This window comes from Nycticebus coucang, chromosome 3 (assembly GCF_027406575.1).
Source record: "Nycticebus coucang isolate mNycCou1 chromosome 3, mNycCou1.pri, whole genome shotgun sequence".
Taxonomy (NCBI): Eukaryota; Metazoa; Chordata; class Mammalia; order Primates; family Lorisidae; genus Nycticebus; species Nycticebus coucang.
Window position 1 is genome coordinate 122,766,816 of NC_069782.1, and position 26,571 is coordinate 122,793,386.

The 26,571-nt window shown below is 39.5% G+C and overlaps 1 protein-coding gene across 3 annotated transcripts; it reads left to right on the plus strand.

Moving 5' to 3' along the window:
- Positions 1-204: 204 nt before the first annotated feature.
- On the plus strand, positions 205-24,733 carry CEP55 (centrosomal protein 55). 3 transcript variants are annotated; one of them, XM_053586035.1, is made up of 10 exons: positions 205-222; positions 2,144-2,263; positions 2,465-2,659; positions 5,017-5,292; positions 8,331-8,399; positions 18,216-18,366; positions 20,027-20,340; positions 21,639-21,710; positions 22,502-22,627; positions 23,651-24,733. In XM_053586035.1, the coding sequence occupies exons 3-10, from the start codon at positions 2,477-2,479 to the stop codon at positions 23,849-23,851; spliced, it is 1,392 nt and encodes a 463-aa protein (XP_053442010.1). In that variant the 5' UTR covers positions 205-222; positions 2,144-2,263; positions 2,465-2,476; the 3' UTR covers positions 23,852-24,733. The 3 variants fall into 3 exon arrangements, with proteins under 3 accessions (XP_053442010.1, XP_053442008.1, XP_053442009.1); XM_053586034.1 differs by having other exon boundaries at positions 217-442; XM_053586033.1 differs by lacking the exon at positions 2,144-2,263 and having other exon boundaries at positions 212-442.
- Positions 24,734-26,571: the final 1,838 nt, after the last annotated feature.

Sequence of the window (26,571 nt, forward strand, 5' to 3'; positions counted from 1 at the left end):
AGGTGGTCCTGTCATCCGTCCCGCCCCGGCCCTCCGCCCCAAACCCACCTCTACTTGACCCAGCAGATTTCAGGCCCCGCCCCTCGAAGGCCACAGCCAATCGAAGAGCTGCGGGCATGGCCTGTCTTCCTGCAGGCCGCGCCCCAGCCGGCAGTGACGTGCCCCGCCCTGCAGCCGCGGTATTCAAACTCCCGGAAGCGGCGTCCGAGTCCGAAAGTGTGGGTGCGTAGACGCTGGGGGGGGCCCTTTGCTCTCCTCAGGTGCTGGCTGGCCCGAGGGAGGCGACCGCCGAGGTGCGGGACTGCGCAGGGGCGGCGGGGTCAGTGGGCAGATCGCGTCCGCTGGATTCCGTCTGTGCCCGCCCTGGCGCTCACTTAGTGCCTAGTACCGGGCTGGGCGCCTCACGACCGTGGTTCTTAAGATCCCTCTTTTGGACTGTAAGGTGGGTATTATCTCCTTACAGATAGGCGCAGAGAGGCCAAGTGATTTGGCTAAGGTTTTTTGTCAGTACGTCTTTTTTCGATTAGGAGGCACTTTCATGTCTGTTTTAAAAACATCTTTGTTTTAGGGGTGAGAAAACTAGTGTCTCTTTTGCAGCTTTTCTTTTCCTGTCTGTTTCCTCAGGTGTGATCTTATGTGGGGACTTTTAAAGATTTGTCTCCACTTGGGGAAAACATGGCCCTTGAGATGCCTTGTGCAGTTTACTGAATGGAAATGCTAATGACTTAGGTCACTTCAACCAATAATTTCTGAGTACTTGCTGTTAGGATTTGTGGATGACAAAAAGTTTTCAAAGTGCGGACCCTGCAAATTGTTTAACAGTTGAAAAAAGAAAAGGTTAGGTGTGGGCATAATTGGGTACCAGATTGTGCAGTGGGTTGGGGATGGGGACTGTACTAGAGTTCACAGAGGGAACCTGATAATGTGACCAGGTCAGGTAAGGTTTGAACAGTAGAACCCTAGAAAAGACAGAGAAAGGAGGATGGGCTGGACTAGGTGGGGAGAGCAGTGCTGTCTAGATTAGAGGCTATAAGCAGTAGTCATTCACTCCAGGAGTTTCTGTCCAAATGTTAGGAAGCAAATTTCTTTGAACTTCTTCAAAGTTCTGTTGATCTATATTCACCACTATATGTCTCAATGACTTGATAGAAAAGTACCTTGATACTCAGGTTATCAAGTCAACAGGGCGCTATCAGCAGAAGCACACAGGAAACAACTTCCTGTGGCAGCCCATTAGTGAGACATGACACCCTGGCCTTTGCCTCAACTGATTTGATCAGCTATCTTATACTGGTAAAAATCTAGGACCAGCCTTTTGATAAATGGTTTGTTCTACTCAGTCTGTTCAGTTCTGGTATTTTTAGATGTTCTGATTTTACATGGTATGACCTTAAAAGTCATTTCCCCACCACCTTATCTAAGTCAGTCTTCCCTATTTTTACTGGTATCATTTATCACTGTACTCTGCTCATTTCCTGGATAGTTATTTATTGCAGTTTGAAAATCCATGTTTTCTTGTTAGCTCCTGCCTTCCTTACTACCCTGAAAACTCCATGATGTCAGGGAACATGTCTTTTTTTTTTTTTTTTAAACGAGTTTATACTGAGCATCTATTAGGGTGCCTACATAGGAGGCTCTGTAGTAATTTTTGAATGCGTTAATGGTCTCATACTTCTCTATATTTAACCACATTGCTATTATTCCATTTCAGGATGAATGAAGTGGAAAATGTTTTTTAACTTCCTTCAGGTGGAAAAATAGTTTTTAACTTAACCTAATTAAGAGCTACTATGTACTTTCCGCCTAAAATTTAGATTACTTGCTTCTAAACTGTCGTCTGGTACTGTTAGTAGATATCAAACTTCTCCTCCTGGCACCTTATTTGTCATTCTTTTCATTCCAGAATCCCCTGAATATTGTACCTCTTTTCCTATTGATGTCTCCTCTTGAATTTCTCTCATTTTTCTCCACTGGGCTCTCTCAAATGACAATTAAGGTAGATCTCAACTAGACATATCTTCTAAAACAGAGGACATATCATTATGCTGATATTTCAATGCCTACATACTAAGAATTACATTATTTACCACCAGCTATTATTCTTGGGTAAGGTATGTCCTTGATTCTGACCTATGTCTTTTAGGTTTCTTTTAATGGTTGGAGACTCCTCCATTGTTTTTTAAACTGAACTTTTCTACTGAAGTATAACACACATACAGAGCACTGCACAAAGTTTAAGTTTACAAGTTGACGTTTTTAGAAGGTAAGTACCACATTTATCTACCACTTAAATTAAGAGAAAAAATTGTTATAGCACCTCAGAAGCCTTCCTTAATCTTTTTTAATAGCACATTGGTTTGGATCATCTCTATTTAAAGTAGATTGATTATTCGACTTGTTTAAAACTTGAGATTTAAATTTTTAAAGTCAGACTTATAAATACAATTGATTTTTATTTTTCCAGAGCATTTTAGAGATGTCTGCCAGAAGTACCAAAGATATAATTAAAAGTAAGTGGGTATCAAAGCCTAGTAACTCCAAATCCGAAACTGCATTAGAGAGATTTAAGGGAGAAATTGCAGCCTTAAAAACATCAGTAGATGAAATCGCAAGTGGAAAAGGAAAGCTGACTGATAAAGAGAGACAAAGACTTTTGGAGGTAAATGGTCTTATAACCCTTTAAATTGTAGTAGCTTTATTATGATTTCCTAATGCTACCTTCTTCTTCCTGCCATTATTCTTGTCCCACCCAGTTCTTCAGTTTTGGAAACTTCAACTTGGGTCCCTTCACAATCTTAAATTCCTACTTTGACTTTGCAGATCTTAGACACACTGTAGTAACTATTAATTTCTCACACTTTTTTTTTTTGCAGTTTTTGGCCGAGGCTGGGTTTGAACCTGCCACCTCTGGTATATGGGACTGGCGCCCTACTCACTATGCCACAGGCGCTGCCCCAATTTCTCTGACTTTTTAAATGTAATGGACTATGTGTTTTGAGGTTACTAAGTTTGTCTTAGAAATAAAGACATCTTGATTAATATGTACCTTCAACACAATAATATGGTCTGCTTTTTAGTTTAGTTTTTTTTTTTTTTTGTGGTTTTTGGCCGGGGCTGGGTTTGAACCCGCCACCTCCGGCATATGGGACCAGCGCCCTACTCCTTGAGCCACAGGCACTGCCCCTGCTTTTTAGTTTTTTTTTTGGCCGGGGCTAGGTTTGAACCCACCACCTCCGGCATATGGGACCGGTGCCCTACTCCTTGAGCCACAGGCACCGCCCTGCTTTTTAGTTTTTTTAAACAAAGTAATAATAACCCAATCCATTGTACTTCCTATAACTTTTTGGTAATTTAACTTAATTACATGAGTATTCCTGATAATTTCTGTTATGCTAAACTTAAGATTGTAAAACATACTGGTTTTCTATTTTCCCTGTTTTTTTTAATGGACAGGATAACATAGAAGCATTCTCTATCTGTTCTGTTTTGCAATACTGTGTTATTCATTGATAATATGAGAATACTGTGTCATTCTCACATCTCTTTTTCATTGTAGGAGAAGAGAAAATATTTGCCAGAAATTATATAACGTGGTTTTTCTATTAGTATACTAAATGTAAAAATCAAATCCATTTCAGAGTATTAATCGTGATCAGATTTCTCTGTGAATGTTTAAAAGCCATTTTATCATGTACATTGGCTATTTTCCACGTAATCTTTGTTTTCAGGCTTTTTTTTTTTTTGAGACAGGGTCTCATTCTGTTGCCCTGGGTAGAGTGCCAAAGCATCATAATTCATAGCAACTTCAAACTCTTGGGCTTGAGAGATCCTCTTGCCTCAGTCTCCTTAGTAGCTGGGACCACAGGCACCTCCTATCACACCCACCTAGTTTTTCTTTTTTTTTTTTTTTTTTGCAAGATGGTGTCTCAAGCTGTCGCCCTTAGTAGAGTGCTTTGGCATCACAGCTCACAGCAACTTCAAACTCTTGGGCTTAAGCGATTCTCTTGCCTCAGCCTCCCAAGTAGATGGGACTAAAGGCACCTGCCACAACACCTGGCTATTTTTGTTGTTGTTTTGACACTGTTAGCCTGTAAAGTAACGATAATAATAATTGTTCCTATTGTCTTTTATTATTGGCTTGTTTTCTTTTATGCCGGCAGCAGTTTAACAAGCATTACTTATACCATGTATAAGTACAAGTCTTTGAAAATGTTAAGCTTTAAAGATCACCTTCTAGATTCAATACCAAATCATTTATCAATAGTAAGTGGTTAATGAACTCATCTTTATCCTGCTATAACATTTGGTAACTTTTAAGTTCCACTAATTCGAGTTCATTAATGAGCATGTGTATCTTAAATGACCCACTTTTTTCTAGCTCTTAGGCTTACAAGATCTGGCATTATGAAGGGATGATTATGAAATACTCATATGAGAGCTAGCCTTTCTTTATCTTTTTCTCATCACCCTTGATGAGAGGTTTCTCCTCTCTGTGGTCATTCATGTTTTTTTTTTGCAACTTTTGGTTGGGGCTGGGTTTGAACCCACCACCTCTGGGATATGGGGCCAGTGCCCTACTCCTTTGAGCCACAGGCACCGCCCTTATTCATTTTTTTTTTTTTTTTTTTGTAGAGACAGAGTCTCACTGTACCGCCCTCAGGTAGAGTGCCGTAGCGTCAAACAGCTCACAGCAACCTCCAACTCCTGGGCTTAAGCGATTCTCTTGCCTCAGCCTCCCGAGTAGCTGGGACTACAGGCACCCGCCACAACGCCTGGCTACTCATTCATTTTTTTATGTCTCTTAACTACAGCACTTACATATTGCATTGAAGTACTGGCTGTTCTTGAGCTTTCTAAACTTAGAACCTTGGCTTCCCCTTCTTTTTTGGCCCTAGTATCTAGCATAATACTGACTTGATAACATAATGAACACTTCATCAGTGCTTGTTGAGGTGTCTTGTTTCGCTGGATGTTTGACTTGGCTTTGTTCTAAGATTCTTCTTAGTTTATATCTAGAAAATTCGAGTCCTCGAAGCTGAGAGGGAGAAGAATGCTTATCACCTCACAGAGAAGGACAAAGAAATACAGCGACTCAGAGACCAGCTGAAGTCCAGATACAGTGCCACTGCATTGCTTGAACAGCTGGAAGAGAAGACAAAGGAAGGCGAAAGGAGGGAACAGTTGTTGAAATCCTTGTCTGAAGAGACAGAAGTATTGAAAAAACAGTTGTCTGCTGCAACGGCAAGACTTGCTGAACTTGAAAGCAAAGCCAGTACGCTTCACTTATCTCAGGTGCTAAATAATTTCTTTAAACCCAGACTTTTGTTCTTTCTGATACAATATATAATTCTTACGCAGAATGAGGTTTTTAAGACATGCTTACCAAATGATGAGACAGTATGGTATACTAACAGGTCACTTTTTTGGTAACCCAGTTCCTTCTCCATGAGCAAAAAGAGTTCCCTCCATTCCCTCACTTCATTGTTTTGCCCAGAGGGGTATTCAGTAAGAATCCATTGGGTGTCTGTGACGGCTAAGAAGATTTTGTTGGGCTCTTATTTCTATAGTTTGTATCAAGAAAATAATTAATGGGCTTCATTTTGTTATTTTTCATGTTTGAACTATACAATTATAATATCAAGTATGCTTTTCATAACTACACATGCGTTTTCTCTCCATCTTTTATTTGAGAAGCACTAATGTTAAGGAATAAAGATTTGGAGTGAGATCTGGGTTCAGATCTTGGTTTTGCCACTTGCGAGCTGTGTGCCTCTCTACCTTAACTTCTCTATACTTTTCATAATACTCAGTTTCCACAGAGGTAAAATTGAGATGAGAATACTGATCAGTAGTGATAATGTATGTAAATTGCCTACCAGTGAGTACTCAGTAATCAATAAGTAATTACGTATTGATCAGGCCTTTGATTCTTTTGGAAATTTGGAGATTTTGAATAATATTAATACAACTATTAATATGATCTATAGAAGAAAATCTATATATAGCTTTCAAATGTAATATCTCAATGCCGATCCATGTAGCTTATTTTCCTTCTAAAGGAGATATAGTGATCATACCTGTATCTCCAAAGATATAAAGATGTCTTTGTATTTTCTCCAAAGATAGACAGTTGACTATTTCTACAGATGAGTTCCAAGAGGTTAAATTTTTCTAGAGAATTTTCGTAGAGCTGAAACTCATGAAACTTTATAGTCATATTCAATGTGTTTGCCTAAAATCTTTTTGAAGCTGAAGAAGTAGCTTCTCTACTTTTTAACATAAAATATAAATCTTGGCAGGAATTATAATTTTTAAAAAGATATTCTTACAATAATTTTTTTGGCTATCTAGCATTGATTTCTGTATTTGTCATCATTTCTAACTGCTATAACAAGCAACCTCCGAATCTCAGTGTCTTACACAAGTGTTTATTTTTCCCTCATGCCACAGTCTAGTGTAGGTTGGAGTTGAGGTAGCTTTGCTCAAGAGGCATTCAAGTCCAAGTTCCTTCTTTCTCATGGCTCCATCACCCTGTAAGGCAGAGTCTTTCACCAGATCCTCTGTATACAGCTATGAGATAGAGCATGTGGAGAATTGCCTAGGAATTTCTGGGGCCAAGCTTGGAGTTGGCATATTTCACTTCTGCACACATTCCATTAGATTTAATTCAGTCACATGGGCCCACTAACCACAAGGAAGGCTTAGAAATATAGTCCACAGTGTAGCCAAGGAAAAAAGGAAGGGGGTTTAGTGAACTATCTCTGACATAGTTTTTCCCTGGAGCACTAAACTGAAAGAAAAAAAGGGTAAAAAGTATTAGGGTGAGTGAACAGAGCTTCTTTGGAGGGAAAAAAAAATTCTTTTGAGCTTCTTTGCCAGTGTTCACACAAGTCTTTTTCCTTACAGATGTTGAAAGACTGAAATAAATGAAGCATTGTCTGAGGTTGTTAGCCAACCTGGGTACCAAGCCACCTGCTTCCCCTCTTGTCCTCTTTTTTTTCCTTTATAAGAAAATGAAGGAAAAAAAAGGAGAAGAGAAATGATGTTTTGGTTTTCATATAGTATGTATTAATTCATACTTAATACTATTACTAATATAGAATATAATTCTGGAAAGAACTTTTATCTTTTGTTTGACAATATTTGACAATATTTCCCAGATTTCTATTTTTATTTATTTATTTACTTATTTTTGTAGAGACAGAGTCTCACTTTATGGCCCTCGGTAGAGTGCTGTGGCATCACACCACTCACAGCAACCTCCAACTCCTGGGCTTAAGCAATTCTCTTGCCTCAGCCTCCCGAGTAGCTGGGACTACAGGCGCCCGCCACAACGCCTGGCTATTTTTTGGTTGCAGTTTGGTTGCAGTTTGGCCACCCTCGGTATATGGGGCCGGCGCCTTACTGACTGAGCCACAGGCACCGCCCTATTTCCCAGATTTCATGTAAGTAGTCTAGTTCTTTTTTTTTTTTTTTTTAGGTCTTGGTGAAAACCACTGGGTTGTTTATATGCATTAAAGGCTAGTCTAGTGATCCTGGGGTACAGAGGACCTCAGAAGTCAAACTAGATCTGAAATCTCAGGGTTTCTCATCTGCCTAGGGAAGTTCTAGAGGAATGGTCTCAATTAGTGGGTCGGACCCACAGGAACTGTATTAAAGTTGTTAATAATAAATAGTCTGCCAAGATTTGTATTTTTTTTTTTTTTGTAGAGACAGAGTCTCACTTTACTGCCCTCGGGTAGAGTGCCGTGGCGTCACACAGCTCACAGCAACCTCTAACTCTTGGGCTTACGCGATTCTCTTGCCTCAGCCTCCCAAGCAGCTGGGACTACAGGCGCCCGCCACAACGCCTGGCTATTTTTTTTGTTGTTGTTGCAGTTTGGCCGGAGTTGGGTTTGAACTCGCCACCCTCGGCATATGGGGCCGGCGCCCTACTCACTGAGCCACAGGCGCCGCCCCAAGATTTGTATTTTATGTTAAAAGTAGAGAAGCTACTTCTTCAGCTTCAAAAAAGATTTTAGGCAAACACATTGAATATGACTATAATAAATAATATAAAGATTATATTTTATATATATATATAAAGATTCATTTATTTAACTGTATTAAATAGACATTAGGAAGGTTGAGAACCACTGTTCTAGAGGATGTTAATTCTGACAATGGTTACTTCTGGTAACTATTGTCCAGCTTGGTGATTTGCCAGCGTGTGCTAGATCTGGATTTGGGTATATCCCTGTTAAGTATACTACTGGTATTAGGGAACTAAATATAATGAAAATTTTCTATCGCTAAATATATGATGTTAACTAATATTGGGTTATTTACAGACTGCAGCTGCAAACTGCTTCAACTCATCAGTGAGTAATATTCATGAAATAGAAATGCAGCTGAAAGACGTAAGTTCATTTCCTTTTGTTAAGTTATGGGTAAAGAGGACTAATTCATTTATTTTATTTTATTTTATTTTTTGAGATAGAGTCTCACTTTGTTACCCTGGGCAGTGTGCCGTGGCATCACAGCTCACAGCAACCTCAAACTCTTGGGCTCAAGCAATTCTCTTGCCTCAGCCTCCCAAGTAGCTGGGACTATAGGCGCCTGCCACAACGCTGGCTATTTTTAGAGATGAGGTCCCACTCTAGCTCAGGCTGGTCTTGAACCTGTGATCTCAGGCAATCCACCCACCTCAGCCTCCCAGAGTGTTAACGATTACAGGGCATGAGCCACCGCACCTGGCTAATTCATTTATTCTTAAATTTCGTGGAAATTGGCAGTCTTAGTGCGGTAGGAATGAAGAGAAACTTGCCTTTCCCCTGAAAGTTTGCTGAAAGATCATTGGTGGAAGAGAATCACTCTTTATTCAATATCCCAATGAAGTTCAGATATTTTTATACACCCCCTTTCAAGGGGAGGGAGAGAATAAGAAGTATAGGGACTATAAATGATTGCTAGGGAGGTTGAATGGATGGGGGAAAAAGATTGGTCTGTAAATTAACCCAAGAGACAGGTATTATGTTTTAAACGATTTGGTATAGTTGCTTTCTGCTGTATACTGAGATAACTAGGAGAAGAAGGAAGTTAGTTCCCCTTTTGATCTTTTCATCAAGTCAGTAAGGTATTTATGCAGATAGAGGGAAATCCTCTTCCAAGGGTCTGTTAATCTCTGAGATTGCCTTTAATTCAAAATACTTTTTTTTACCTAAGAGTCATATTTTGGGGTGAAATTTCCTGAGTTCCTTTAGTGTTGTGACTTGAAAAAAACATCTGTTGTCGAGACAGCAGAACTGAGTCTTCTTGTTGTCTTTTTGAGGCATTCAAGAGAGCTATTTCCTCTAAGCATGGTCTCTATGGGCTACAAAGCCCTAGAAGTCACCCACTGCTACTAAAAACCTCAATAACATCTCTTCTCCACCTAAATCTAACTTGCCCAACTATTTTATTGTTATATAATGCAATTCAATTTACAGTGTCTTTTTGTTTATTCATGTGAGTTGTACTCTTTGGTTTGAAATTCTCTTGGAACTAGAATTCACTTTCATAATTTGAAAGGAGACGTCTTCTTTGTACACTCAGTACTTTTTTTCTCTAGAATTGGATGGGAAGTTATTTTAGATATGGTAAAGCTGTATTTCAAACTTATGTCTTAAATGGATTTGTGGGTTTTGTTGGGAACTGAATAAATTGAGAGCACAGGACTGATATTGACCATGTATTTTTTCCAAGTTTTAATACAAGATAATACAAAGTGTAAAGTTCTTGAAGTTTTTGACTTAAGTATTAGGTCAGTAGATTGGAATTTTGATTCCAGAAATTTTTTTTTTATGATTCCAGAAATATTAGTGGCATGTCTATCTTGATCTAAGCATGTTCTGAGATTCTTGTTTTATTTAATCTAGCAAGTATCTCTTGAAGTCTATTTGATGTTCTATAGAAGGATTTAAATCTCTTGAGTGTCTGTGTAGCAGGGTGCTGAGTAGCCTCATCAAAATTATTTACCAGAAGTAACTGAAACCTAGAGGAAACATAATTTAAAATAGGTTCTGTGTGTTGTATATTACACTGAACTGGATCATGCTGTGTATATCAGTAGCCACCCATCAGATGTGCATATCTGTGAATCGTTCACCTTAAGAGTCCTCCTGTGTCCTCGCAGTATTTATTCTACTTCCACCATGCTGGCTTTACAGCTACTCCTTGAATATACCACCTTTCTCTTTCTGTTCCCTCTGCCTTCATGACTTAGTCCCATACCTCATTCATCTCTGTACTTAAATGTCACTTTCTTGGGATGGGAAGCCAGAAAAGGGGCTCCCTAGCCACCTATAGCAACCAAACAATTCCCATTCCCACTTTTCAGCTGCTCATCACATATTGCTGTTAAACTTAGAATCTGTTTTACTTCTCTAGTTTAATTAGCAAACTTTTCCATTAAATCCAAGTTATAGGTGGAAAGACAGACTTCTGTGTGTTTTGCTCACTGCTATATCCTCAGTGTCTAACATTTGAAAGAAGATTGGATAGAATCAGTGAAGTTTCTCAAATTTTAGTAGCTGTGGTTTTCCCTTTGGAATCTCAGCAAATGTTTGAGATTAGGAGGGAAGGAGTCGTTGATGGAGCCTTGGGGAGCCGGAAAAGAGAGATCTTACTCTTAGTCCCCACACTGGCAAGTTATCAGCTTTTGAGAGCTCAGCAGTTCAGGTTCCATCACACCCTGAAGTTCCCACAAGGCTTCCTACAGAAGCTTGCCCACCTATTTTAAGAATAAGTATTTGTTACGGTAAAATAAGCCCTAAAATCCTACGTGTGCTTCCCTGAAGGCCTAGCTATATCATTCCTCAGCTAGGAATGATATGTCAGACATTTAGATATGTCTGACATTTTGAAACAATTATGTGGAGTTAATCCTATAAACATTGTCAAATGTCAGTACTTTTAGTATTTAAGAATTATTTTAGTGCAAACTGTATCAAACCGAAGGCTGGGTATGGTAGCTCACGCCAGTCATCTTAGCACTTTGGGAGGCTGAGGCAGGAAGATCACTTGAGCCCAGGAACTGGAGGCTGTAGTAAACTTCCGCCTGGGCAACAGAAGGCAATCTAGATCAACCCAAATAGCCAAAGGCAGTTTGACTAGGCATTTCTTGCTTTTAATTTTAAAAATCTGAGTTTTAAACGTAGAAGTTTGGGAAGATAAGTCATTATTTTAAAATTATTTGAAAAAATTCAAATTAACAGAAAAGTTACAAAAATGAGAATGGTGCATGTAATACCATATACCCTTTACCAAACTGTAACCATTCTTAGCGCTTTCCACTCTCTTTTTGTCTTTCAACCCCTACCTTTGCACATATGCACTTTGTATTTTTTCTGAACCACTTGAGAGTGAGTTGCACCTATCCACAGTCCTTTAAACCTATATCCTTCAAGGTGTATTTCCTAAGAATGAGGATGCTCTTGTCCACAGCTATAGCACAGACAGCAACTTTAGTAAGTTTTGCATATACATGTCAACGGAAAAGAAGCCATACTCTGTCAAATAACTTTTTTTTTTTTTTTGTAGAGACAGAGTCTCACTTTATGGCCCTCGGTAGAGTGCCATGGCCTCACACAGCTCACAGCAACCCCCAACTCCTGGGCTTAAGCGATTCTCTTGCCTCAGCCTCCCGAGTAGCTGGGACTACAGGCGCCCGCCACAACGCCCGGCTATTTTTTGGTTGCAGTTTGGCCGGGGCTGGGTTTGAACCCGCCACCCTCGGTATATGGGGCCGGCGCCCTACTGACTGAGCCACAGGCGCCGCCCTCTGTCAAATAACTTAAGGAGGTTTATGCTGAGCCAACGTTGAGGACCATGGCCTGGAGCCACGCCCAAGAAACCTGAGCAAGTGGACTCCCTGTGGTTGGGTTACAGTTTGGTTATGCACATTTCAGGGAGATAGGAATTACAGGTAAAGTCATAAATGTGAACTAAAATAAGATCTTAAAACTCCTCTCCAGCAGCTGACTAACTGGACCTTTTCTTGGCCAAGGGGATACCCTAAACCTGAGTTGCCAGCTGTGAGAAGGGAGAGCAGACATGCCTCATATCCCCCTTTTTGGAGGCATCTTTATACCTCATTCACAGGCCTACGGCTGTGTGAGGCAAGCATTCAAGTCTTCAGTACACATAAAATATCACTTGAGTCTGGGTGTGTGTCTGTAGCTATCTCTGCTAATAGACGTTTATTTTAACCCAGGCATTTTCTTTCTACTAACCCCTGGTCTTTTTTTCTTTTTCTTTTTCCAGACAAAGTCTAATTCTTTCGATTGTCAACTAAGGAATCCTTAAAAAGGGGTGTGTTCCCCTATCCCTTTGGAGAAGTCTCACCTTTTCAAGCCAAATCAATGTGTGTCTTCCATGTATTGATTTATGACTTTACCTGTTATTCTTGTCTCCCTGAAATGTATAAAAGTAAACTGCAACCCCACGATAGCAAATCCACTTGCTCACGGCTTCTTGGGTGTGGCTCTGGGCTGTGGTCCTCAAATTTGGCTCAGAATAAATCTCTTTAAATTATTTTACAGAATATGGCTTCTTTTCCTTGGACATAAATTAATACATGGAAGGTATATATTGGTTTGGCCCAAAAGGTGAGACATTTAAAGTGCGGGCTTACAGGTCATAGGGTTGAAAGATTCTTTAGTTGACAATTGGCTGGAAGAGTTAGGCTTTGTCTAAAAGACCAGGAGTCAGTGGAAAGGAAATGCTTGAGTTAAGATAAGGGTCTGTTACTCAGGGGTAGACAGACATATACCCAGAATTTGTTACTTATACAGGGTGGCCATAAGGTTCATGTGCAGTTAAAACAGTGTGCAATTGAGGACCTACAGGTTTGTCTTGTATAGTCTTTGGCTGTTAGTGAGTTATAAAGGACCTCTCCAAGAAGGAAGGGGGCCTGTGGAGGCATGGGCACCCTTTTCTCATGGGTATCCCCTTGGCCTAGGTCAGTCTCTGGGGTTGGCAGAGCCTTAAGATTTTATTTTAGTTCACAGATGCAATACTTCTATCTGATCTACCATTCTTATTCCGGTTTTGTCAGTTGACCCATAGTTTTTATTCCTCCAGTACAGGCTAACATTGTGTTAGCTGATGAAGAGGATCCAGCCGCCTGTCACTGTCAGCCAAGTGACAGCCAAACGCAGAGATGGGCATTAGGTCCAACTGGCTTTATCATCAGAAGGCCAGCAGTTCTGCAGAACAGCAAAAGTGGTCTCTCAAAGACTGTTCTGCCCCAGTTGCAATTCTAATAGTTTTTATAATGGGAATACAAGGAAATAAACCTAGTACAATACAAGGAAATAAACCTAGTACATTTTAACTCTATCTGATAGGAAGTAACATCATTTAGTAGTCTTCATTTTAACAATGCAAAATGTTTAAACAACAGAAAGGTAGTTTTCATTTTAACAAAATATCTAAGAGAACCATCAGAGAAAACAGCATATTATCAAAGTAACCTTTACTCTACCAATGTCACAGCACCTGTTGTCTATATGTGACTGCTTCCTCAAGTCTCCTGAGATAAACATCCTCATACTCATAGTGAAACCTTAACTAGATAAGGCGGGGGAGGTAGGCAAGAATGTAAACTCTGCCTACTAGGTTCCCTGTACTGCTTCAGCTTAGCTTCTCAGACTCCATCTCGTAGGCTGCTTTTCTGGCTTCCGCTGTATTCTAGGTTATAATTTTAGGCCACAGAATATTTAGTGGATCTCTCTGTCAAACCAGGAGGAAGAGTGTTAGGAGCGTTCCCCAGGACTTCACTGTGCCCATTCTTGTTCTACATACATTTTGAATAAATTGGGTGAAAACGTGTAGATGATACAAAGATGGAAAGGAAAACTAATGTGATGATGACTCTAAAGATTCACAACTAATACTGTCAACATTTATGATAGCTATCAAATCCGTTTATTGATACTATTAGGAAAAGGCAGATGCGTACGGAACCCATGAGAAGGGGAGAGTAAAGAAATGTTTGCATTATTGAGGTAACATCGCCATCGTGTGGCCTTTTAGAATTTTGGTTTTGGTTCTTAATTTTTTTTTTTTTTTTTTTGGAGACAGTCTCCTGTTGCCTGGTGCTTGCAGTGGCATCATCATAGCTCACGGCAACCTCAAACTCTTGGTCTTAAGCAATCCTGTCTCAGCCTCCCAAGTAGCCAGGACTACAGGCACACAGCACACTACTTGGCTAATTTTTCTATTTTTTGGTACAGCCGGGGTTTCATTCTTGTTCAGGCTGCTCTCAAACTCCCAGCCTCAAGTGATATTCTTTCTGCCTCTGCCTCCCAGAATGCTAGGATTACAGGTGTGAGCCACTGTGCCAGGCCTGTTTCTTCAGTCTTTAACCAATTTGAATTTTTGGTTTTTGTGCTTAAGTAGTGTGCAGACAGGTTATTTTAAAAGACAAAAAAGAATATTAAAGTACTTTTACGATATGGACAATATAAAGTTTGGTATAAAATTAGGCATCTTTGATATCTATCACACTATGATGTATAGGTATTTGGGTATACATGTGCTCTGAGTCATAATAGTGCTCCCTCTCTGGGCAACTAAATCTGAGTCTGAGCCTGATGTTCTCATGAGTCCTTTCTTCCGAAAGATGCATAGGGTATGAAAGGATGGCAGTGATTCCAAGTAAGGGTATATGACTATAGCCTGTTTTGAGCTAGGCCATGAATCCTAGCACTCTTCTCATATACTAAGTCCACTGTAAGTTCACTGTCAGAATTTTAATATTTATTTGACGCTAATTTCTCTTTTCCCCAACTTCTACTGTGAAAAATTTCAACATACAGAAAGGTTGAAAGTATATTGAACAATTGTATAGCTCCCACTAAGACTGAACAATGATTTAGAGTCTTTAAATCAAATTATACAGGGAAAGTAGCCATCCACAGAGATTTACATTATTAATGATATAAGATAGGGTAGACACACAATATCTCCAGTTGGTAAGTGAACTCTTAAGTCATACAAAGATGATTAGAGCTATAACTGACAGGTATATAGAGAAAAATATCTCAGGTGGCTAGAGAGCCCTGGACTAAGTCTTTCATTCCAGAGGCTACTTCTGTCTTCCTAATCTGTTTCCTACTTCTATAGGAAAAGACGCTGAAAATGCTTTAAACCCCATACCTAGAAGCTTTGTTCATGAGTTTGTAGGATGCTGGTAGAAGCAGCCTAACAAAGTTTGGAAGAACCCTTTAGACTTTCTCTGGAGTTTCCATATATTTAGATCTTTCTGGATATGAGCTTCAACTACCTGTGTCTTTAAAGGATGGAAGTTCTTACCAGGAAGCAGATGCCAAAACCTCGGGGTTCTTTGTCTACTCTACATTCTGGGACTAGAGATTAGAGAAGGAGTGGCCACTGAAAAAGAAAACACTGTATTTTATTTTCAGCTTGGACTTAAAATAGAAGCATGCTATCTATGCATAAGAGATCATTTTAAGAGCTGTCTAGTTCTCACAGTAGTCAGTAATCTGAAATTCATATTCCACTCTTGACAAAATGAGGTTTATTGATAATGTTATAGCTTCTTTGAAGTACAGATTACTATTAGTCCTGATTTATAGCAGGTCATGTGAGATGTAAGAGAATGGGTTACAAAGCTATAACAAAGCCAGTGTTCTTTTAGGGAAAACCTTTATATATACACACATACACACATCTACACAAACACACACAAAAAATAGTTCTTACCCCATCTTGCCTCTTTTTTCGGGGGGGGAGGAGATGGAGTCTTGCTCTGTCACCTAGGCTAGCATGCCATGGCTTTAGCCTAGCTCACAGCAATCTCAAACTCTTGGGCTAAAGTGATCCTGCTACCTCAGCCTCCCAAGTAGCTGAGAATACAGGTGTGTGTCAAAAGACCCAGCTAACTTTTCTATTTTTAGTAGAGATGGGGTCTCACTCTAGTTCTGGCTGGTTTTGAACTCCTGAGCTCAGGGATCCACTTTCCTTGGCCTCCCAGAGTGCTAGGATTACAGGTATGAGCCACTGTGCCTGGCCCAGTCTCATCCTCTTAGACTTAACACTTAGATCGGAAAGGAGAGAAGAACTATAATCTCATTGCATGTCTGTGCTATATAAGAATTTCTAGTGTTAGGGCCAAGCGCCTAAGACTAGAATCATTATATATATGATTATATATCATATAATGATATCATTATGTATAATCCCAGCACTTGGGAGGCCAAGCCAGGTGGATTGCCTGAGCTCACGGGTTCGAGACCAGCCTGAACCAGAGAAAGACCTTGTCTCTAAAAAATAGGTGGGTGTTGTAGCGAGTGCCTATAGTCCCAGCTAGTTGGGAGACCGAAGCAAGAGGATCACTTGAGGCCAAGAGTTTGACATTGCTGTAAGCTAAGATGCCACAGCACTCTACCAAGGGTGACCAACTGAGACTGTCTTAAAAAATATATATATATTATTTTTTAGTCTTTTTCCCCCTACTACCAGCAGATTAATTGTCTCCTTTGCTGGCTTTTAACATGAATGTGCCCTGTTTTCTTTTTTTTTTTTTTTTTTTTTTGTAGAGACAGAGTCTCACTTTATGGCCCTCAGTAGAGTGCCGTGGCCTCACACAGCTCACAGCAACCTCCAACTCCTGGGCTTAAGCGATTCTCTTGCCTCAGCCTCCCGAGTAGCTGGGACTACAGGCGCCCGCCACAACGCCCGGCTATAATGTGCCCTGTTTTCAATAGGAGGACTGTCACCTCCCCTGGCAAAACAGGGTGTTAGTTATGTGGGAGGGGATAATGTGCAATTCCTGGGGATGGCTGAGATCCCTAACAGACTCCTTTTGTTTTGTCTTTAACCAAATTTCAAGAATCAAGAGGTTAAGAACATTTAGAGTTAGAACCAGAGGATATGTGAATTTGTCCTAGTTAACAATATCCATAGAAATTTTTATTTTAGAAAATAAAAGACAGCTGGGTGTGGTGGCTCACACTCCTAGCACATTAGGAGGCTGAGGTGGGTGGATTGTTTGAGCTCAGGAGTTTGAGACCAGCCTGAGCAAAAGCAAGACCCTGTTTCTACTAAAAATGGGGGGTTGGGAAAGAAAACCTAGCTGGTCATTGTGGTGGGCACTTGTAGTCCCAGCTACTTGGTTTTTGTTTTATTTTTGAGACAGAGTTTCACTCTGACGCCGTGGGCGGAGTGCCATGGCATCATAGTTCACAGCAACCTCAAACTCCTGCTCCTCAAAAAAGGAGCAAGCCAGTCTCTGCTTCTGTCTTCACATGGCCTTCTCTCTGGGTGTATACCTGTGTCTTCTCTTCTTCCTATAAGGATGCTAGTCATCAGATTCAGGGCTCACCTCACCCCTGTAGGGGCTCATCTTAAATGTATCTGTAAAGACCCTATTTGCGAGTTAAGTCACGTTCTGAGGTTTCAAGTGAACATGAATTTTGGAGGACACTGTTGAACTCACTACAAGCACAAAAATCCCATACAAATAGGTGAACGACCTGAGTTTGAGGTTTTTTAATTGGAATATAAAGATGATATAAGGGAAGACAATTGGTGATAAAGAGAGAAGGTGGCTGTTGAAATTTGATCCTCTGGAAAGCAGACAGTGAGATGATGTTGGAAGTACAAATGATTTATCAGGGAGCAAGATCTGTGCAAGGAAGAAGCAGCAGGAATGGACCATCAGAGCATGGTAAAACCCCCACAGCATCTCTGTCAGCCCATGGCAGGTGGGCAGAGCAGAGGGCCGTGTTGGGTAGAAAGAGATAGGTCCTTGTTCAGTTTTGGCTGGGGCCACCCAGTCCCTCTCAAAAGCTGAGGGAACTTTGAAGGAGTTAGCAGCTGGAGGCTGTCTGCTAGCCCCTACATTAGGGCAGAGCTATTTCATGAAGGGGAATTTGTACAGCTAATCTCTATGTCTGCCACAAAAGGCATAGTTCACAGAGAACATTGCATACACAAAGTAAAGCCAGGTGTGTTTTGCAGAAAGCAAACAAAGGAACTTAATTTTGTGTGCCTTTGTCATGTTGTCCTGTATTCTGAAGGTGCGTGACATAAATATTTGCCCTTAATTATTTTATGAACCATGAAAGTTTTTATGTGTCAGAAAAATCTAAATCACTTGGGACTCCCTTGCCCATTTTAAGATTTTGTTTTTTATTTTACTGTTGATTTTCTGTCATCTTCACATTAAGGCGCTGGATAAAAATCAGCAGTGGCTTGTGTATGATCAGCAGCGAGAGGTGTACGTGAAAGGACTTCTGGCAAAGGTCTCTGAATTGGAAAAGAAAATGGAAACAGCTGCTCATTCACTCCCACAGCAGACAAGAAAGCCTGAATCAGAAGGTACTGACTGGTATAAAAATGTTCTCTTGGGATGGATCTGACATTTTCCAAAGGGAGTGATTTTGGAGTGATTCATCCAATTTAGATTTTTATAGATACATGCCAGAAGGTAAAATATGAGCGAGTCTTCTAGCCCCGAAGTAAGAAATACCATTTTTGCAAGTTTCATTTCCAAGTGTGGTCAGATAAAAGGAGGGCACAGCACACAGGTGAAAGGTCATCTTTGGCAGCTCAGGAATCACATTAAATTTTTTGCACCCATGAATGTCCTCCCCCTCTTCCTAAGTTCTTCTCCAATTTTTATTTCCCCAGAGCTGTCCTTGTTACCAGCTCTTTATTTTTTTTTTAGTCTTACTATGTCGCCCTTGGTAGAGTGCTGTGGTGTCACAGCTCACGCAACCTCAAACTCCTGGGCTTAAGCGATTCTCTTGCCTCAGCCTCCCAAGCAGCTGGGACTACAGGCTCCTGCCACAGCGCCCGGCTATTTTGTTGTTGTTGAACTTGTCATTGTTGTTGTTCGAACCCCCCAGCCCTGGTGCATGTGGTTGGTGCCCTCATCACGGAGCTACAGACGCCGAGCTGTCACCAACTCTCTTCTTACATTATTTCCTTTTAGCACTTATTTCTATTATATGAACTTCAGGAGAAAGAATATATTTTATAGATGATTCTTCAATTATTTGAGCATCAATATAGAATTCATCTACAGTTTCTTATTCATGATACAGTCTTTTGGCCAAGAGCTTTGCAGTTTCCCTAACATTGATCTGAATGAAGTTTCACAGCCACCCCAGGAGGTGGGGCGGGAAGGGTCACCATTCCCATTTTACAGATGAAGAAGTAGGTTCAGCAATTGTAGATGTCAAGCTAAGAAAAAAAGAGAAACCCTCGTAAGCATTTCTTAAAAGACTGACAGCCAAAAGGGGACCAAAGCCTTGAATTTAGAGTATAAGGAGACGGCTAAAGGGATGGGAACAAGACTCATGATCTTGGAGCATCAGATTTGAATATTTAAAATGAAACTAATGCTAAAAAGAAAACACAAAGGAAATGTCTCTAGAGGCGATTTAAAGGTGTTTAGCCCTAATGAGACAAACTTATTACCATGGTGCCTTTATACGTTTACTACACATAAAAGCAGGATTTGAGTTCTGAGCTAAGTCTAATGATTTTTCTTTTGGTAATGCGACTTTTTTTCTATTTTATCAGAATAATATGTGTTATAAGCACTTGTTAAAATAATATAATAGTACAGAAAGGCCACATCCTACCTTTCCCATCCCAGTTTTTGTTTCCGCTTTCTATAGCATAGCTGCTCTTAATATTTCTGTTTTTAATTTTGGTAATTATCTCCATATCAATAAATAATGAGCTTGTATCCTTGTTCGTTTTCTTTAGACATTTGTCTAAATATCTCTCAATATAGTATAGTTATAGTACTGAGTTTAGTTCTCAGTTTGTGAGTTTTGTACCTTCAAATGATGTCCTTGAACTTCTGTTTCTTATTCTATCACATATCAACCATAGTCCCTATCACTGACTCTCCATGTTGTAAGCTGGGAAATAGTATGACCTCATTCAGAGGAACATAGTTGATGTTTCACTTTTCAGGAATATTTTCTTTTTTGTGAAGTGAATTGTGCCATAATGTTTCTCCCAGGTTATCTTCAAGAAGAGAAGCAAAAGTATTACACCCATCTCTTGGCAAATGCAAAAAAAGATCTCGAGGTCGAACGACAAACCATAACTCAGTTGAGTTTTGAACTTAGTGAATTTCGAAGAAAGTATGAAGAAACCCAGAAAGAAGTTCAAGAGTTAAATCAACTGTTGTGTTCGCAAAGAAAGGCAGATGTACAGCATCTGGAAGATGATAGGCATAAAACAGAGAAAATACAGAGACTCAAGGAAGAGAATGATATTGCCAGGGAAAAACTTGAAGAAGAGAAGAAGAGATCTCAAGAGCTCTTATCTCAGGTAAGTTCCGTAGTAAGACCTTCCATGATTCATAACTCAAAGTGTTCCCTAAACACTTACTAAGTGCCAGGGTCTACTTTAACCACTAGAGAACCAGCAGGGAGCAAAAGAAGTTTCTACCCACTCATGGGAGTTTACATTTCAGAATGGACACTGACCACAAACAAGTACCTAAATAAATAAACTAAAGAAAATGCAACAGGGTAGTATGATGAAGAGAAATTGGGGGTCGTTGGAGGCCTCTCTAAGGAGATGGTGTTTGGATAAAGAGCTGATGACAAGAAGGATCCGGTGAGGATCCTGTGTAGAGGAAATCATGCAACAGAGGCTCTGAGTGAGAAGGAGCTAGGGACGCCTGAGAAGCCAAAGAAGATAGGACATAATGGGAGGAATCACAGCTGATCCCTAGGCCAGCATCTTGATTGTAATGTTACTGTGCTTACATGGATTCACACAGCTCCTTTCTTATTTTCTTATGCTCAAACTTTCTGCTAGGGTATCTTAGTAATGTTGGAGTTACTAAGTTAGGATTATTAGAATGGAATACTACTTTGACAGAACTCATTAATTTAGATTTCGCATGACAGCATGGAATAATGGAAAGAATATTATTTGGAATTCATGCTTGGTCTCTGTGGGCCAGGATGTGCAAATTGCCTAACTTGTCTGACTCTCAAATTATTAAGCTGTCAAATTAACCATAACCTCTGCTTGCGTCATAAGGCTTTTGTAAGGGTCATTTGAGACAATGTAAAAGTGCTTTGTAAACTAAGCAAGGTAAATGTTAGTCACTGACACCCACATAAAAGTAACTCGTAAAATCCTCCAAAAGTTGAGAGTGGTGTGGGGGGTGATTAGTGGTCTGTAACATTTGCCTTCTTGGTCTTTATGGCTCTACTCTATCTACAGGTGTGATCAGTGCTATTGGGGAAGAATTAAGCAGAACTAATTACCTTTTGCTCCAACTCTGGCCAAGGGCAAGGCACTGCGAGCTTTGTTACTCTCCTCAGAAGCATCAGTAGATGTGAAGCCTCCAGGAAAGGGGTGTGGCCACTGCAGAGTTCAGTGTTTGATCAGCCTTGCATCTGTGTGCTCAGGGAACTCTCAGCCTGGGAGCTATTGCCAGCTGCTAGCGTAGATAGCCACCAAATAAATGACCAGCTGGAACAGTTCATCCCTGACCAGCAGGTGTTGTCCTGGTTAGAGACGCAAGACTTGTGATGTGAGCTTCTCATGCATCCCAGGTCAAGCCATAAACCGTTGGATGTGACAACAGTAGCTCTCTTTACATCCTACAGGTCCAGTTTCTTTACACATCTCTGCTAAGGCAGCAAGAGGAACAAACAAGGGTTGCTCTGTTGGAACAACAGGTACTCACTGGAGTTACTTCTACATTCATTTTGGCCTCTTAGAAAATGGAAATTGTTTTCTCCTGTTTGTACTCTTCTAGGGGGAACCATTTGAAATTTCTGAAAAGTGTTTTTAAAAAGCTTTCACAAAAAATATTTAAAGATATCAGAACTAGTCATATATTCCTGTTCCTGTCCTTAGACTAAACCAGATTCTTTGAGGAAAGATGACAATTTTCTTGACAGGAAGATGTTGGGTTTGGCAAATTATATTCTTCCCAATGGCTGTAATTCCTACTCTAGCCTAGTAGATCTCCTAATAAGGCTACCTTGTAACTTCAAGCAGATCTTAGAGAGACATCTGTCATTCTCGGAATGTAGAGCAGAGATTCTTATTGCAAACCAGAGAATGGCCATCATTTCCCTTCTCCCTCTTCTTCCTCTTAAAAAGAGAGATGGAGAGAGGGCGGCGCCTGTGGCTCAAAGAAGTAGGGCACCAGCCCCATATGCTGGAGGTGGCAGGTTCAAACCCAGCCCCGGCCATAAACTGCAAAAAAAAAAAGAAGAATCTAACCAGCAACTTCTTAAGCTGCTTTTCACTCCTGTACCTGTACCTTAGCATTGGCTTTGTTTCTTGGATAAACCAAATCCTTAGCTATAAGATTCTTCATTTCTAAACATATTGTGGTGCCCAGATGAATTCTTGCTATGATGCTACAACAAATATTTTCTTCTTGTGCCAATACAAAAATGCAAATCTCCAGTCTAGAAAACTAGACAACTGTAACTGTCTTGTCCTGGACATTTTCCAGATGCAGGCATGTACTTTAGACTTTGAAAATGAAAAACTTGACCGTCAAAATATGCAGCATCAGTTGCATGTAATCCTTAAGGAGCTCCGAAAAGCAAGAAATCAGATAACACAGTTGGAATCCTTGGTGAGTCTGGAATGGTTAAACTAAAACTGCTCTTTGTCTTTCTGCCATCTTAAAGAACAGCTAGCTGTATCTATCTCAAATCAATAGGCAGAGCCCCTGCCTCCTTTGAAGCAAATGCCCTTTGAGCATCAATTCATAGCACTAGAAAGAGGGACATCATGTATCTCACGATGATGATTACATCACTGGTGTTGGAATCATCTCCCCACCTACGGTAGGTGCTGTGATTCTAGAGGCAATAAACAGCACCTGGTGGGGGAGAGAAGTCATAGAATCCTGAACTGAATTTGGCTTTTTCTGTAAAAAAGAATGAATGAATGAAATGCTGTTCTTACAGATAATGGAATATTAAGAAGAAACCCAGCTTTGGCTGTATAGATTCTTTGATTAACAGTGCACAGCTCTATTCTTTACTACGTCATTGATTTGGACCTTTATAATGTTTGAAATTAAAATGTGTAGTTCATTTTTTATTACTGAGTGCTTCTCAAAGCATAGGAAGTCAGAGGATATGAAAAGAATTTGTAATTTTCCTGTGCTTTCCACCACCTTTACAGTATGCTGTAAGATACACTCGTTTTTAAGTTTTAGTAAATAAGTTCTTACAAAAAAAATGAAAAAGGTAAGTCTCAAAGACACATTATCTTCGACATTTCTGTGTATTACCTGTTTGGTCTGCTAAAATTCTTTTACTGCCCCTTAACACCGTGTAGTTCTTTATTGCTGAAATTGCCCATTTTACCAAACTAGCAAATTAAGTCAGCTCTGCACATAGCCCTACCTTCCATTTGGCTCTAAGCACATTAATAAAACCTGTCTATCTATATGAACACCAACTCTGGTGCTTCTCAGGTAATTTGGGTAATAGTAATTATCTGGGTAATTCATAACCAGTACCACCATAGTACCGATGAGCAGGGATTCAAAAGAAAAATTGTCTGTTGGGCTCAAACAGCTCAAGTTAAAATTGCTGAACAATGTGCCTTATTTACAAATGGTGTTCATTTGCAATTTATTTTTCAGAAGCAGCTTCATGAGTTTGCCCTCTCAGAGCCATTAGTTGCTTTTCAAGGGGAGAATGAAAGCAGAGTAAAAGTTGGCTCACCCAAAAGTCCCACTGCTGCACTCAACGAAAGCCTGGTGGAGTGTCCCAAGTGCAATATACAATATCCAGCTACCGAACATCGAGATCTGCTTGTCCACGTTGAATACTGTTCAAAGTAGCAAAATAATTATTCTTTTGTTTTGTGTCAAAAGATTCAATACTGTATCTCATGTTGGCTTATGAACATTCTGAATTACATATTTCACCTTCTGTATAAGAAACTGCCTATCTACATTTGATACTCTGTCATATAAGTGGATCATTGGAATTTTGGGGCTGCTTTGTATTTTCCTTGGCAGTGATACCTCCTGAGATAGTTCATCGTCAGGCTATAATGACAGAATGTGGTGAGCAGTGTGTACTGAAACTACTAACATTTTGCACTGTTAAAGTACTTGATGAAGGAAAGAATTCAGGTTATTATTGCTTATGAGTATAGCACAGGCAAACAGATATTTTGTTTTATCACTTTTAAAAAATCAAAGGTAACTAACCAAGAATCTTAACCGTGTTAGCATGTTTTATTCAAGCACTTCTGATTTTGATGTCCATTGTTTAAAGGTGATGATACTATTTTCACTTTTTTTCTTTGCCATTGTAGAACGGTTATAGGAATTTTCTTGATGTTTATTTGCTGCTTCCTATCAAAACTAAAGCCAGCCATGTTCTAAGCAGGAAGTAGATTCTATTTGAGGAATACTCTTAAGTAGCCACACACAATGTTTTTTCTCTCATATTATCTGGCTATAACTTGAATTTCGTTAGTACACATCAGCTGAAATTGTTAAAATGAATTTTAACAAAATCATCTAGCCCTCTTGTTTGATTTACAGTATTTTATTTATTTTTGGCTCTCTTAAAGCTGGGCAATTAATTATCAGATGTTTGTTTATCAGAGTATTTTGTACATGCTTTGTGTAAACCCCCAATTTTTTTTTTTTTTTATTTCTTCAGGTTTTCTAACATGCTTAACACTGGGCTGCTGTTAGTAATATAAAGGAGAAAAGAATAAAATTATTTAATAAGTTTTAATATGTCTAGTGTATATGTATACATAGGTAGTCTAAGATTTCTACCCCAAGAGGAATGTCTGGGTTACAGATTAACACACAGTGTAATAGAAGGCAGTTAAGCACATATTGGAACCAGAAACTATGTGAGGAAGATAGGACTAGATGCTTTCAGACATCTTTGTGGAACAGATAACAACTCATGCTCAATAAATACGAATTTGAGTTATTTGTTACAGAGGCAAAAAAGTAAGCATGAAAATTATATAGGTTTTTTTTTTTTAACCCTAGAAATAATACAGATCTGTTTATGGAAGTAAAGTTTTGCTATTACTGTTAATAATCTCAGGTTCACAATATCATCAACTATAGTTGGACAAAAGAAATAGAAATCTTCAGCCAGGTAGTTCTCCTGACCCAAAGTATTATGGCAAAGACCATAGTTAAATCATAAATATATGCCATAAGAAAGTTATCTCCCTTACAACTTTAAAGCAACCCAGGCATTACTTCTTTATAGATGTGGGAAGTATCTTGGTCATCAGTGAGTAGTGTAGTCAAGAACTCAGATCCTTGATGCAAGGGTCTGTGTAGCTGTATTCTATTTGCTAATATTTTATTGAGTATTTTTACATTGATATTAATTAATGAAATTGGTTTATACTTTTTCTTTTTTGTTGGCTTCTTTCCTGGTTTTGGTATCAGGGTGATATTTGATTTATAGAATGTGTTGGAGAGGGTTTCTTCCTTCTCAGTGTTTTTTTTTTTGTTGTTGTTGTTGTTTTCAATTTCATTTATTTCTGATCCATTGGTTATTTCTTTTCTTCTGCTAGGTTTGGGACTGGATTGCTCTTCCTTTTCCAGTTACTTGAGATGATTCATTAGGATGTTGATGTGTGCTGTTGCTGTTTTGGGGTGTGGCATTTAATGCAATAAATTTCCCTCTTAGGACTGCTTTTGCAGTTTCCTTCAGGTTTTGATAGTTTGTGGCTTCATTATCTTTGTTCAAGGAATCTAATGATTTCCTCCTTGGCCCAGCTGTCACTCAGCATAAGGTTGTTTAGTTTCCATGACTTTATGTGGGGGTGAAGGTTTTTGCTGGAGTTGAGTTCTACCATTATTCTCTGTGGCCGAAAAGGTACAGGTATAATTTCTATTTTTTAAATTTTGTTTTGAGGTTTGATTTGGGTCCTATGATATGATCAGTTTTGGGCTATGATCCATGAGCTGATGAGATCCATCAACTGATGAGTAATTATTGAAATTACTCAATAATTTTGGGATGGTATGTTCTCCATATGCCTATTAAGCCCAATTGTTCTAAGATCACATTTAAGTTCCTTGTTTTTTTGTTTAGTTTTTGTTTAGAGGATTTGTCTAATTCTGTCAGTGGGGTGTTAAAGTCCCAAGTTATTATGGTGTTGTAGGATATATTATTGTTCAGACCGGTAAGGGTTCGTTTTATAAATCTGGGACGATTTATGTTGGGTACATATGTATGTAGAATCAAATGTCTTCAGAAAAAAATCAAAGAATTGCAGTGTCTTCTTGTATTGTTCCCTTGACCAGTCTATCTCTTTCTTTAAGAACTTTTGTTGCTTTAAATCCACATGTATCTGCAGATAAAATTGTAACTTTTTTTCTTCTGACATCCATTTGCCTGAAATATTTTCCATCTCTTCACCTGAGTCTTATTTTGTCCTTAGAGATTATATGTATTTCCTAAAGACATCATATAGTTGGTGTATATCTTTTTTAGCCAGCCAGTGCCTCTTCAGTGGGGAATTCAAGCCCTTCACATTTATTGAGAGAATTGATAAATATGGTGG